The sequence below is a fragment of the Halichoerus grypus genome, chromosome 10, assembly GCF_964656455.1.
Source record: "Halichoerus grypus chromosome 10, mHalGry1.hap1.1, whole genome shotgun sequence".
In the NCBI taxonomy this organism is placed as follows: domain Eukaryota; kingdom Metazoa; phylum Chordata; class Mammalia; order Carnivora; family Phocidae; genus Halichoerus; species Halichoerus grypus.
In genome coordinates this window covers 2,304,283-2,319,112 of record NC_135721.1, presented here as the reverse complement: position 1 = coordinate 2,319,112, position 14,830 = coordinate 2,304,283, and the positions used below count along the sequence as shown (strand labels likewise).

Below are 14,830 nucleotides of genomic sequence, written 5' to 3'. Positions count from 1 at the left end.
ATTAATGTGCCCACGAGGTAGATGCCTTGCCAAGGGGGCTCTTGGAAGCCACAGCTGAGAAGCTGGCAGGCATGGGAGGATCATTTACCGGCTGTGGGTGTGTTTGCCACTGAATTCGTGGACTCCACGTTCAGGTAAGTTGGTCATGTAACGGGTTAGAGCCACCCAGGTCTTTAAAATGGATTATATTTTAAAATGTATTAGAAGAGCTAGGTTTTTAAGTTCTCTCTGTGCTCAACATGGGGCACGAACTCCTGACCTTGAGATTGAGTCACATGTTCCGTACAAGGACTGGCCCAGCCGGGCGCCCCTAGAAGAGCTACATCTTTAAAGGACCCTTGCCAGAAGTTCTTTAGTGAGGAAGTTCTCAGGTACTTTAGATTTTCTTTAAAAGCAGGATTACTGCAGAGCAGAATACATGACCCCAAAAGATGTCACTTTCACGTGTGGATTAGTTTGAGCTGAAGGCAATCGACACAGCAGATGCAAGAAAACTTCTTACCTCTCAACTACCTAGAAGAGTTTGGATAGGGGGCCTCACTCAGAGGGAGGGGTTACCAGCTATAAACTTTTACCTGCATGACCTATCTTCCTGTGAATGCTCCTATCTCCTTCCTTAGCTCAGGATGAAGCAGAAGCCTCAACTGCCTGGCTTGTCCTTGGGGCTCATGTTATGGGTCCCCCCATACCTACACACTTTTCTGTTAACCTGTTTGATACGTCAGTTAGATTATTAGGCCAAGGAACCTAGCAGGTGGAGGAGAAAAGTCTCCTCCCCTGCAGCTGGTGCAGTGGGCAGCATCTTTACCAGGAGGACATTCCTCCCCCTGCGGCTGCTGCAGCTGAGCTGCTGGGCCTCTGATAAGTGCTGCCTACATCAGGTAAGGATTTTTACCATGCTGGTGTTCCAATCTCTGCCTGCAGGGTCTCATGGAAGGGAGAAGGGACAGTCCTTCCTTTCATAAACTCAGACTAGCAGGAGCAAGTATTTGTAGAACTAGTTCCTTGGATGTAACGATTTGTTAAAATTTGTTATGAGCACTCTTGGTTTCTGTTGATCCTTTTCCTCCCAGAGATGGTCAGTTTTTCTTTATTGTGTTTTTTGTCCTAAAGCAGAATTGCCATAGAGCAGAACATGGGCACAGGCCCTGTGAGCCAGCCCCACATACTGGCCTCTGTTTGGACACGCGTTGCTTGCGATTAATGTGCCCGCGAGGTAGATGCCTTGCCAAGGGGGCTCTTGGAAGCCACAGCTGAGAAGCTGGCAGGCATGGGAGGATCATTTACCGGCTGTGGGTGTGTTTGCCACTGAATTCGTGGACTCCACGTTCAGGTAAGTTGGTCATGTAACGGGTTAGATTGACACCAGGTCACCCACCAACCTTAAGAAAATTTCTGTACAGTGGGGTATGCTGTGAAACACCGCACAGTCCCCAACCCAGAGACCCGTTCCTCTTAGGCGTCAGTCTGGCTCCAAGAGACCCAAAGCTTGGCTGAAGCTGTTAACTTTTTATTTTTCCCATGCACGTTTTCCTTGCATGTTGCTTTATGTCCTGACCGCCCGACTTTGTGCCCGGCGAGCACGTTCTCCCTGGGTCAGATGGTCCACTTACTCAGATGCAGCTGGTGGCCGGCTGAACTGACTGGGGACCCGAGACCCTAAACCACCGGCAGCACTCTGTCCGGCCACGCCAGCTCCCAGGAATTTGTCATCAAGGGCCCGTCCATCAAGGGCTTTTGTCCTCGCCACCGTCATTGTCTTATTGGTGCTGGGAAAGCCTCATTCCAGGAGCACTGCCTGGTGTCTGAGGTCAGTGGGCCACCGGGGGCACCTCATGTTCTCTTGGGAAACTGGACACACTGGTTACCTCAGTCTGACCACTGTGACCATCACGTCTTGGTTTTGCGGCTGACTCCGCAGTGAGCTCTCCGGGCTGTGAGGGCTGCCCCTTCTGCATCCTCTGGGTGCCTCTGCTCTTCACCTCACAAAGCCTTTCCACTACTGACGTCAACCTACATCCTACTCGGAAGGGCCTGATGACGGATCCTCTAAATTGGCTGTATTTGAAAGAAATATGTTTTTAGAGAGCACTCATCCCAAACAGTTACCTCACTGGTATCTCTGGAAAAGACCAAACTACAAAGTGGATAAAAAGTATAATGGCCAGCATTAGGGACTCCCTTAACTGAGGGAAAGAACAGATGCCACAACAAAATTAAACTTGACATCCAATGTATTCCCCTCCTTAAAATCTGAAGAGTTACTCACCCTGCCTTCCAGCACCCCTGCTTAACGTGTATTCTAGAACTGTGATCCCGGAAGCCGTGGGTAGCCACAGAAATGGTGAATTCTAAGCTTGTTTTGTGTCCTGAGAACTGCGATTGGTCAGGTTGGGGGCTCCAAAATCTGGCCAGACACAAGTGTAGGAGGTGCTTCCCCTTTGTGGCTACATACGGGTCGGCAGAAGTGTGCGCTAACCCCCCGCGCAGCCAGGGTCCCACTACCCCGCAGCCAGCCCTCGGGGGCATCACAACCAGGCCGATGGAGGTGGAAGGCCGTTAGGAGGAACGCCAAAGATCATGTAAGCAGTACACTTAAAAGTAGAGGTTTCCAAATCAAACAGAATGGGATGCCTATTTTAATTAGTATGCAGAAGCCTCCAAAAAACTTAATTCCAAAATCGCTTTGTTGAAAGAACTGTTGTAGCTTTAATTTCTCATTAGCTCTTTACAAGAGGTCCCTAAAACGTCAGACAGACCCATCTCCTGCTGCTCCCCTCTGTCCCCAAGGCCCGTCCCCAGAGGCTGCTGGGGATGTTCTTCAAAGGTCAAAGGCCACAGTAGAAGAATGTCCTAAACACAAAATCCTCAAATGGATGACCTCCTGCGATCAGTAGATAAAAAGGCAGAAAATAAGAGGGGAGACCGGTGGTGTGACCGAACTTTTGACCATAGCTGATATTCAGAGCCTGACAGGATTATTTTTTTTACTTAATTTTGTGCAGGCCTTTCCCCCAAGCTAAAATAAAACTGTGTCCCCAGAGGGAAAGAAGCAAGCCGGAGGTCACTTCGTTGGGTGGGTGGATCCGCCTGGTGACATTCAGGCTGCAACCCTGTTCTCCACGGATTTGGAAACAACTGTCTTGCAAATCTCTTCAAAACCAGAAGCGTGGCTCTAGAAGCAAGTCCTAGCCCATCCGTCTTTACCAGTCCTAACCCCACCCCCCTCCTCTCCGTGTTCACAGATCCAGTAAGAGGACGACGCTGGGACAGACCTGTTCTGCCCTTCAGAAGAACAGCAAAGGGAAACCTTTCAACAGCGAGCACCCAGGACCTGTGAGAACAGGTGAATAAGCCTCTGAACTCCATCCAGAGAGTTCTGGAGACTTTCTCTGTGCCTTTGTGATGCAGATTTTCTACCCCCAGCTTCTCTGGGACTTCAAAGCAGTGCTTTGAAATGCAAACTTTAGAGAGAGGGTTCTCATCAGAGCGGGAAGGGGGATGCGGTTTATCTACTTTTGGCTTCCTTTTAGAGAGGAACTTTTAAAGCTATTTGGGTCTCTTAGCAAACACGTTTTTTGTGCCACATGGAACCAAACTGTACTAACAGGAAGCCTAGGTCTCTAGAAATTGGCAAATTGGCGTATGTTTTATAATCTAGAGAATACTAATGTGACAGTTCACAATTGCTTGTTGGCATTCAAGAGAAATGTCTCAGGCTTAAAAAATTATGTGATTGAAGCTACTAGAAATAATAAGGAAAACATTCTGTATGCAAGAGACGTATGATTTTCGGTAAAAGGAGGTCTGAGGAGTGAAGATGCACTTTTGTTGAGGACAAAGAAAGCTGCAGGTTTTTGGAAAAGGCTTTTTTTTTTTTTTTTTAAGATTTATTTGTCAGCGTACGTGCACAAGCAGGAGGACTGGCGGGCGGAGGGAGAAGCAGACTCCCCGCTGAGGGGCTCGATCTCAGGACCTCGGGATTATGACATGAGCCGAAGGCAGACACTTAACCGACTGAGCCACCCAGGCATCCCTGGAAAAGGAATCTTTGAAGAGAAATTTTAATGTGTGGTCAAGCTGGCTAAGGTTAAAATTTAGTTTTAATATCAAAAGTAAGTGGTACAAAACTGGTTTTTACTCTTAAAATGAAATTTTCTTCAGGTTTGCTGTTGACAACAGACTGTGAAAGTTTCTTTACCTTTTAAATAATGTGCCAGGAAGCCAAGATTCTGTACCTTACACCAGCTCTTCGGTTTCTGGCCCTTTGACTGAATCAACCAAAGTACAGTTTGACAGCCGTCTCTGACCCTCTTCAGTCAAGTGTCCAAACATGTTGATGTTTTCGACCAACTTCCCCAAATCAAACTCTAAATAAGGCCTTCCTTGACCTTGAACTAAGTTTTGAGAGTTTCCAGGGGGTCCCTGGACCATCTCACGAGATTTGTTCTCGCTTATACAAAGAACGATGTAACATTAAGTAGGCTTATTTGATGTGTAAAGTTATATGGAAAGCATGTCAAATACGTGATGATAAACCTTCTTAGGTTGCACTGTAGGCGCGAATATTAATACAAATGTTCTACAAATTACATGAAATTCCTAGAAACCTAGTATGTCCTGGATAATGTTGGTCATAATTCCAGTTATCTTAAAACATACAGAAATAAGCAACTAGCTTTGTCAGTTCCATTATAACGAACTCCCCTCAGATCTTTAACAATGGGCAGCCTAAGTCTTGTTGGTTACAGACCAGTTGCTTCACTGTGATACTCGGGCCACAGCCTTCCTGCAAAGGCGTCTCCCCTTCAGGGGAGTCAAGGAAAGGGCTCTGACAAAGACGGGCTTCTGAGAGTCTTACAATCGGAAAAGTGAGCTGGGTAAGACTTTCTAGAACTAATGGAACTGCATGAACTTAGAAGAACTGTAATTCCATGACTTCTGCTTTGAAACATTGCCTGTTCTTTCGTTTTTCCAGATTTAAGGAAACCTTCTCTTAAGGTATCAACAATTTAAGATACACCCTTGTGAACGAAGATGAAACCATTTTTCTCCATACCTGATACCTCCAGAATTTGCCAACTTAGTATTCTCATTTTAGTGGCAATATATGTACATGAGTGCACTAAGAATCCGTTCTTGCAACAGGACACGATTGGGAATGTTGGTTATGTTACCAGGCTTTGACTAGACTGTGCTATTTCAGAGTGTTGTAAAGACTCTGAGATGATCAGCTTTCAGGAACTAAGGCTGACCTTATGGAGCCAATAAAGACCCTGGGGGAACATCAGCCTGGCCCCTTGCTTACAGGGTTCCCGGCAGCCTGGCCTGGTGAGCAAGGAAGGGCACTTCCTGGCAGGCCGAAGAACCTCAGGATATTTTGGGGACCTTGAGAAGAGAGGAATTCACCTATATCTGTATATATTGCAGGCAAAGTCTGACAGCAGGTCCTTGGTGTGGCTTCTTGGCCTGGAGAGGCTTTTGAGGTTCATCCAAGACTCTTTATGGAAAGTTCCAGCAAAGCAGACTTAATAGAGCCTATACGGTGAGCACTGTTATTCTGCACTTCTATAAATAACCAGGCCGGGTTACTGAAACTAGACTCAATTGGAAAACAGACTTAGTGTTGCTCTGGTTGCTTTGATGGATGTAGGCTGGCTGCAGAGAGACCTCATGTTTCAGTAATATGGCTTCGTGGACAGCAGAGTCTAGTGCTGCTCCTGGGCTGGGAGGTTTTGTTTCCTACCTGTAAACTGGACTAGGTCCAAATTCTTCTATTTTCTTCCTATATTTGGCTGCAACTCTCCAAACTGATGTTTCCAGTCCCCCTTGCCCTTCTCACTTGGGAGTTGTTGAGAACTAAAGCCGCCCTTTTCCTGCAGCCGTGCGAGCTGGAGCCGGACCCCCTAACATACGCTCTGCAGATACCACCCCAGCTCCCGTGGGGGCCACTCGGAAAGCTTGCCAGTCGTCCGATTTCCACTACCTGGCTTCACTGCATCTGAAGATGCTCCAAGCTCTGGAGCTCAGAAACTGGGACGGCAGCCTGCTCCAGTGACTTAACTCCATTTCCTTCTGTCCCCACATTGAACACCTGGTTACTCACACCCAGGCCTCACTCGGGAGCCCTCTTGCATAGCTGCCTCCTGAACTGAGACCCAGCTGCTTAACAGAACCGACCTATTCTCAGGACTGAGAGACGAGGTCAGTGAGCTGGAGCAATCGACCAGCTCACTTTCTGGACTGCAGAATTTCCTGGAGATTTCAAAGGTAGGACTGAGGCAGGGGGAGGATATGTGCCCCCCAAATATGCTACTTTGGCAAGTGGATTAGTTTGAGCTGAAGACAATCAGGATGCAGGTTTAAGAAAAACGTTTACCTCTCCCTCAACTACTTAGAAGGGTTTGGATGGGGGCCTTGCTCAGAGGGGGAGCTGTTCCCAGCTATAAACTTTTACTGAATGGCTTATCTGTACACTGGGGCAAAGTTCTGTGAATCCCCCTCCTCTCCCGCTGAAGCCCCAGGCCCCTAGCTCCTTCCTTAGCTCAGGATGGCACAGAAGCCTCAATTGCCTGGCTTGGGTCTCATCTTATGGGTCCCTCTTATGTACGTAATTAAACTTTTCTCCTGTTAATCTGTCTTACATCACTTTGCTTATTAGAACACCCAAAGAACCTAGCAGGGTGGAGAAGAAAACTCCTCCCCTATACTCTGTAATACTAAAGCAAACGTCCCGGCATACAGGATGAAGGGACACTTAAATCGACATGTGCTTGGTTCAGAAATACCTCCTAGCCCACCTGCTTGTGCATGTTCCCTGTTCTCCCTTGGTTGTACGAACCACAGAAGAAACACGGTGGATTCTTTCCCCCACCGCCAGGCCCGTCCAGCGTCAGCTGAAAAGGAGCTGAATACAAGTGATGTGTTTAGTTCTGGGATGTGAGAGCGTGAAGGAGAGAGAAGGTGCACGGCCGTCTGTTTGGTGCTTCTCTGCCTTTATGCCCAGACGTACTGGAGGATCTACAGAGTGAGAATAGTGGGTTTTTCACCTTTTCTCGGAGGATATTCAGAATTACGAGATGAAGCAGCTCAGCTTCCAAGAATAAAGAAAAGGGACCCAGGGCCGCCCCAGAGCCGCTGCTGCCCGTGCCCGCCGCCCACAGCGCATGTTCGCCCCCCGGACTCCTAACCTCCGGCAGAGCTGCGGGCACGGGGCCTGCTGGAGTTTGACAAACGGCCGGACAGCGTGGGCCTCTGCGTGGCTCCGGATGAAGAAGACTGCTCCCCGGCACGCGTGAAAGATTTTATTGACTCCGTCAGTCGTGTTCCTCTGTTAGCTCCCGTGTCCACCATTCAGAGGCCCCGGGGGCTCCAGAGGGCGAGTGTCCTATGCAAGCTTGAGGCACTGGGTGTTGAAGCTGTCCCCCTCCTTCCCGGCGACCGCCTCGAGCAGGGACTGCTTCTTCTGCATGCTGCGAGAAGACTCCAGCTCGTACATGGTGGTCAGGTTGAAGAGCACACTCTCGTGCAGGTAGTGCTTGGGGTCCTGCTGGACCATGGCCTCCAGCTGCCGGAGGGAGTCCTTGAGTTTACCCAGGTAGAGCAGACACACGGCGGCATTGTTGTTGGCCTAGAGGGAGGACACAGGCACAGGATTGCACCCGGCAGCTGTCCATCGGCTCGCGGGGCGGGGCAGGGGGCAGCCGAGGCTGGCCCTGCTGGGAACCTGCCCACCCACTGGGATGGGTGCCCATGGACGCCGGACAGGCCCCCAGAAGTTAGCCCCCAGCTCTCGTGGGGCCTTACCACGGCGTTTGTTGGGTCAATCCTGAGGATTTCTGTGAAGAATCTGTGGGCTTCTGCGAAGTTATTCTGACCGAGGTGAAGGAACGCTCTGGAACATAAAGGACAGAGCAGTTAAGCAGGAAGAGGGGTTAATGGCAGACAGGAGCGTGCCGCATCTCCTCGGCATGATTCTGAGCAGCCTGGTGTTGGGGGGCGGGGGGATGGACACTGCAGCTGAATGAGCCACATCACGACTGGCAAATTAAACTCTTGTTAGGTGAAGTTATGACCTCTGACTTAAGTGACTTCCTGCTATAAAAATGGACACCTGCGTGCTGGTTACTTTCTGCGGCAGTGTGAGCTCTGCTCCCGGCCCAGGCTCCATCTTCATAAACCTCCACCCAGCCCCACACTATGTGTGTGTGGCTCCTATGGACATGAAAACATGGGCATTAAAGCAGCTGGGGGGCTAGAGAGAATAAACATTTATGCAAATTTATGTTGAAAACGGGCAATATAAACAGTACTTTGAAAAACAAGGGGAAAACATTTTAGTCTGTTGAGACTGAAAGGTGTCTAAGTTCAAGGAGACACCAGTGGGTGCGTTGGGTGGTGACGACTTGTGTGTCAGGTCTGGCGCATGGGGCAGGAACACTGTCCCTAGAGGGCTTTACTACATAGAATCTGAGCTCTTGGGAGATTTGAGAAAATAGTCTTTTTAAAAGAGCTTTACCTGTTCATTAAAACCATTATCTTGCCTTGTAGTCCATCCAATTTCTGGGTTACTTTCTCCACGTCTTGAAAATACTTCTCAGCTGTTTTGATGTCTCCAATCTGCTTTGACAAAGTTACTTAGTTCAGGTAACAAAATTAGCAAGCGTACATCCACACACACAGTTACCTGACGGGTCAGCTCAGAAGACATGTTTGCACCAGGTGGGGAAACTCTGGTAACATCACTAATCATTACTTCTTGTAAAAGCGAATGCCATTTAGGACACAGGGGAAGGTTAACACCCATAGGTCAGGAATGAAGTGAATTACCTGCCTTATTAAGTCTTAGTTTTTAATTTGTACCTTTTGAAAGGAATCCATCATTAAGTAAAATAATAAAGGATAACTTTCAGGGGCGCCTGGGTGGCTCAGTCGTTAAGCGTCTACCTTCGGCTCAGGTCATGATCCCAGGGTCCTGGGATGGAGTCCTGCATCGGGCTCCCTGCTCCACGGGAAGCCTGCTTCTCCCTCTCCCACTCCCCCTGCTTGTGTTCCCTCTCTTTCTATTGCTCTCTGTCAAATAAAATCTTAGAAAAAAAAAGGATAATTTTCAGAGAGGTGGCCGAGTAGGAGGACCCTGAGCTCACCTGGTCCCATGGATCCAGCTAGATAGCATCAATGCAAACAACCCAGATGATGACCCAAAGGCAGAACAAACTCCACAACTAATGGCAGAGAAGATGCCACAACAAAGAGAGTAGGAAGGACAGACATGCGGTAGGGAGTTAAACCCCGGGGGGCCAGCCGTGGGAGAGGGGCCGCAGGTGCAGAGAGGGGTGAGAAACAGACGATCACACCAGGGACCCCACACAAGGCAGACGAATCCCCAGAGCATCTGGATTTGAAAATCAGAGGGGCTGAATTTTGTGAATTCTTACAACCAGCAGAACTTAAAGCCTGGAACTTTGAAAACCAGCCGGCTTGGCTCTGGGAGAGCCTGGAGGTGACTGGAAGCTGGGTCCCTGCCCTCAAAGGGACAGCATAGCAAACGGCCCATGGAGAGCTAGATTAGAAGCAGTCTGAAACTGCCTGGGGCATATGGGAGGGAGAGTGCCTGAGGGACTTCCGCAGGAAAAGGGGAGCTGGCGGGCACCGTGCCCTCCCCTGCCCCCAGCACAATCACGCAGCCACCTGTGGGAGCAGCACAGCACCTGCACTCCTACCTGACCTGCCTGCACCGTGCCCACACCCCTCCAGCTGGGCCCACTGTGGGTCCCCTCACCCAGAGGACCGGCACAAACCTTGCTGGCAAGGCATCTCCTGACTTCCCTGGGAGGATGCACAGACCTTGTTAGAACTGCCCCCGCCCGCATGCCTGTACACACTTTGCAGTGGACCCAGCTGGCCCCAGTCTCCATGGTGGCTGCTGCCCTCTGTGGAAGAGGACTGGTGTGCACAGCTTGTCACACTGCGCCCCTGCCGGTGGGTGCTTTGCGGTAGCCCTGGTCAGCCTGGGCTCTTGCAGCAGCTGTGCGTCCTCTGTGGAACAGGAACAGGGCTGCTTCGTTAAAAGCACGTGACCTGCCTGCTCCTCTCAACGGCAGGAGACATAGCCGACTTTCCTAACAGAGAGTGAGGCAAAATAAGGAGACAGAGGAGTATGTTGCCGATGAAAGAACAGGACAAAGTTGCAGCAAGAGACCTAAGCGAGATGGAGATTAGTATGCCTTATAGAGAATTTAATGATCATAAAGATACTCATTGGACTTAGAAAAGAGTGGAGGGCATCAGTGAAATCCTTAACACAGAGATAAAAAAGAACCAATCAGAGATGAAGAACACAATAAATGAAATTAAAAATACACTAGATGGAATAAATAGCAGGTTAGAGGAACCAGAGGAGCAAGTTAATGACCTGGAAGACAGAGTAATGGAAAGGAATCAAGCTGAGCAAATGAGAGAAAAAAAGATTATGCAAAATGAGAGAACAGACTTCGGGAACTCAGTGGCTCCATCAAGTGGAATAACAGTTGCATTACATGGATCCCAGAAGAAGAGGAGAGCCAAAAGGCGGCAGAACATTTACTTGAAGAAATAACAGCAGAAAACTTCCCTAATCTGAGGAAGGAAACAGACACCCACATGCAGGAGGCACAGAGAATTCCCATCAAAATCCACCCAAGGAGGTCCACACGAGACACGCAGTAATTAAAATGGCAAAAAGCAGTGACAGAACAGGCAGCAAGAGAGAAAACAGTTACACACAAGGGAAACCCCCAAGGCTATCAGGGGATTTTGCAGCAGAAACTTTCCAGGCCAGAAGGGACAGAAGGATGATACATTCAAAGTGCTGAAAGGGAAAAATCTGCAGGCAAGAACACTCTATCCAGCAAGTCTATCATTCAGGATAGAAGGGTACTCATTTCAGCAGCACATATACTAAAACTGGAACGATAGATACCAAGAAGATGAGCATGGCCCCTGCACAGAATTGGAGGAGAAATGAAGAATTTCCCAGGCAAACAAAAACTAAAGGATATGTACTCCCCTGCTCAGCTGGGAGTCTGCTTCTCTCACTTCCTCAGCTCCTCCCCCCTTCCCATATTCTCTCTCAAATAAGTAAATAAATAATAAATCTTAAAAAAAAAACTAGAGGCGCCTGGGTGGCTCAGTTATTAAGCATCTGCCTTTGGTTCAGGACATGATCCCAGGGTCCTGGGATCGAACCCCGCGTCGGGCTCCCTGCTCAGCGGGAAAACTGCTTCTCCCTCTCCCACTCCCCCTGCTTGTGTTCCCTCTCTTGCTGTGTCTCTCTCTCTCAAATAAATAAATAAAACCTTTAAAAAAAACCCACAATAAAACAGATCAATGAACCCAGGAGCTGGTTCTATGGAGAGATCAACAAAATTGATAAACCTCTAGTCAGACTCATTAAAAAAAAAAAAAAAGACTCAAAGAAAATGACAAATGAGAGAGGAGAAATAACCAACAGAGAAAAAGAATTATAAGAGAATATTGTGAAAAATTATAAGAACAAATTGGACAACTGAGAAGAAATGGGTAAATTCCTAGAAACATAAACTACTAAAACTGAAGCAGGAAGAAATAGAAATTTTGAACAATCCAATTTCTTGCAATGAAATTTAATCACTAATCAAAAATCTCCCAACAAACAAAAGTCCAGGACTAGATGGCTTCACAGGGGAATTCTACGAAACACATAAAGAAGAGTTAATAATACCTATTCTTTTCAAACTATTCCAAAGAACAGAAAAGGAAGGAAAACTTCCAAATTCATTCTATGAGGCCAGCATTACCCTGATACCAAAACCAGATAAAGACACCACAGAAAAAGAGAACTATAGACCAATATCCCTGATGAACACAGATGTAAAAATCCTCAATAAAATATTAGCAAGCCCAATCCAACAATACATTAAAATAATTTACCACAATCAAATGGGATTTATCCCTGGGATGCAAGGGTGGTTCACTATTTGCAAATCAATCAATGTGATACATCACATCAATAAGAGAAAGGATAAAAACCATGTGATCATTTCAATAGATGCAGAAAAAGTATTTGACAACAACATCCATTCATAATAAAACCCCTCAACAATGTAGATTTAGAAGGAACATCCCTCAACATAATAAAGGGCACGTATGAAAAAAACACAGATAACATCATCCTCAATGGGGAAAAACAGAGCTTTTCCCCTAAGGTCAGGAACAAGACAGGGATGTCCACTCAGCACTTTTATTCAACATAATACTGGAAGTCCTTGCCTCAGCAATCAGAAAAGAAAAAGAAATAAGAGGCATTGAAATTGGTAGGGAAGAAGCCAAACTTTCACTATTTGCAGATGACATGACACTATATACAGAAAACCCACAGACCACCAAAAAGCTACTAGAACTGACAAATTCAGTAAAGTCACAGGATATAAAATCAGTGTATAGAAATCTATCGCATTCCTATACACTGATAATGAAGCAGCAGAAAGAGAAATCAAGGAATCAATCTCATTTACAATTGCACCCAAAATAATAAAATATCTAGGAATAAACCTAACCAAAGAGGTAGAAGATCTGTACTCCAAAAACTAGAGAACACTGATGAAAGAAATTGAAGAAGACACAAAGAAATGGAAAGACATTCAATGCACAGGGACTGGAAGAACATATATTGTTAAAATGTCTATATTAGAGCAATCTATAGATTTAATGCAATCCCTATCATAATACCAATAGCATTTTCCCCAGTGTTTGAACAAACAATCCTAAAATTTGTAGAGAACCACTAAAGACCCCGAATAGCCAAAGCAATCTTGAAAAAGAAGCAAAGCTGGAGGCATCACAATTCCGGACTTCCAGCTCTATTACAAAGCTGTAGTAATCAAAACAGTATGGTACTGGCACAAAAATAGACACATAGATCAATGGAACAAACAGAAAACCCAGAAATAAACCCACAATTATATGGCCAATTAATCTTCAACAAAGGAAGCAAGAATATACAATGGGGAAAAGACAGTGTCTTCAAAAAATGGTGTTGGGAAAACTGGACAGCGACATGCCAAAGAATGAAACTGGACCACTTTCTGACACCATACACAAAAATAAACTAAAAAATGATTTAAAGACCTAAATGTGAGTCCTGAAACCATAAAAATACTAGAAGAGAGCACATACTATAACCTCTGTGACATCAGCCATAGCAACATTTTTCTAGAAATGTCTCCTGAGGCAAGGGAAGCAAAAGCAAAAATAAACCACTGGGACTACATCAAAATAAAAAGCTTCTGCACAGTAAAGGAAACAATCAAAACTGAAAACCTACTGAATGGGAGAAGATATTTGCAAATGACATATCTGATAAAGGGTTAGTATCCAAAATATATAAAGAACTTACAGAATGCAACACCCAAAAACCAAATAATCCAATTAAAAAATGGGCAGAAGGCATGAGCAGACATTTCTCCAAAGAAGACACACCGATGGCCAAAAAGACACATGGAAAGATGCTCAACATCACTCACCATCAGGGAAATACAAATCAAAACCACCATGAGCTATCACCTCACACCTGTCAGAATGGCTAAAATCAACAACAGAAGAAACAAAAGGATGTGGAGAAAGGGGATCCCTCATGAGCTGTTGGTGGGAATGCAAACTGGTGCAGCCATTGTGGAAAACAGTATGGAGGGTCCTCGAAAAGTTAAACATAGAAACACCATACGACCCATTAATTCCACTACTAGGTATTTACCCAAAGAAAATGAAAACACTAATTCAAAGGGAAACACACACCCTTATATGTTTATATATAGCAGCACTATTTATAATCGTGCCCATCGACTGATGAATGGTTAAAGATGTGGTGTGTGTGTGTGTGTATATATATATATATATATATATAGAGAGAGAGAGAGAGAGAGAGAGAGACAATGGAGTATTATTCAACCATAAAAAAGAATGAAATCTTGGCATTTGCAACGACATGGATAGAGCTAGACAGTATAATGCTAAGTGAAAGAAGTCAGTCAGAAAAGTACGTACTATATAATTTCACTCATATTTGGAATTTAAGAAACAAAATAAAGGAGCAAAGGGGGAAAAAAAGAGAGAGAGACAAACCGAGAAACAGACTGTTACCTACAGGGAACACAGGGATGGGGGGGCGGGGGAGATGGGGAAACAGGTGACAGGGACTAAGGAGCGCACTTGTTGTGATGCGCAGCGGGTGATGTATGGAGGTGCTGAATCACTACGTTGTACACCTGAGACTAACATAACACTGTATGTGAACTACACTGGAATTAAAAAACTCAATAAATAAGTAAAAATTCTTACATAAATAAAGCTTAAAACACACACACGCACACACACACTATGTTTCAGTACAATAAGCCAGGCCCCAAGTCACTTGTTGGGGTTGTGACTGGTAAAATGACAGGGACCGTCACATTCACAAATTTCAAAGTCATACTGGGACCCAATACAGAACCCTAGTTTCTGCCCAACCAAACCACGCCACACCCGGCCCCCATTAAACACCCAAGGAAGCCTGCTGGCTATCCTGAAGTGGAGCTGACAGGGACAGCCCTGGCTGCTGACAGCCTGGCAACTCCGTGCGCTTCCCTTCCAGAAGCTCTGGCGGAGGTGTGTCGTAAAGGGAAGTACCACAGTTTTGATTTCCTGTACAGAAACACGGAATTCAGACAGTTGTGGTCGGGCAACAGTCCAAGTGTCAGGGAGAGGTGTTTGAGAAAGAGTTCCCGAGTGCTTAGGTCTCCTGGTCACTTGCCTGGGATTCGGTGTCCCTCGT

At 46.4% G+C, this 14,830-nt stretch overlaps 1 protein-coding gene and 1 long non-coding RNA gene across 3 annotated transcripts in view; one reads left to right on the top strand and one right to left on the bottom strand.

Moving 5' to 3' along the window:
• The first annotated feature begins 157 nt into the window (after positions 1-157).
• On the top strand, positions 158-6,634 carry LOC144379187 (uncharacterized). Of its 2 annotated transcripts, XR_013441566.1 has the most exons (4): positions 158-1,333; positions 3,246-3,346; positions 3,889-5,545; positions 5,883-6,634. It is a non-coding gene; the product is annotated as an uncharacterized LOC144379187 (long non-coding RNA). The 2 variants fall into 2 exon arrangements; XR_013441567.1 differs by having other exon boundaries at positions 4,979-6,634.
• A 654-nt stretch (positions 6,635-7,288) lies between these two features.
• The window catches only part of TRAPPC12 (trafficking protein particle complex subunit 12), a 91,302-nt gene continuing 83,760 nt past the window's right edge, over positions 7,289-14,830 (bottom strand). Inside the window, exons 10-12 of the mRNA XM_036103429.2 lie at positions 8,519-8,619; positions 7,807-7,894; positions 7,289-7,630 (exon numbers count right to left, since the gene is read on the bottom strand). Of these exons, the coding sequence (XP_035959322.1) occupies positions 7,388-7,630; positions 7,807-7,894; positions 8,519-8,619 (432 nt within the window). The 3' untranslated portion in view covers positions 7,289-7,387. The remainder of the gene's footprint in view (positions 7,631-7,806; positions 7,895-8,518; positions 8,620-14,830) is intronic.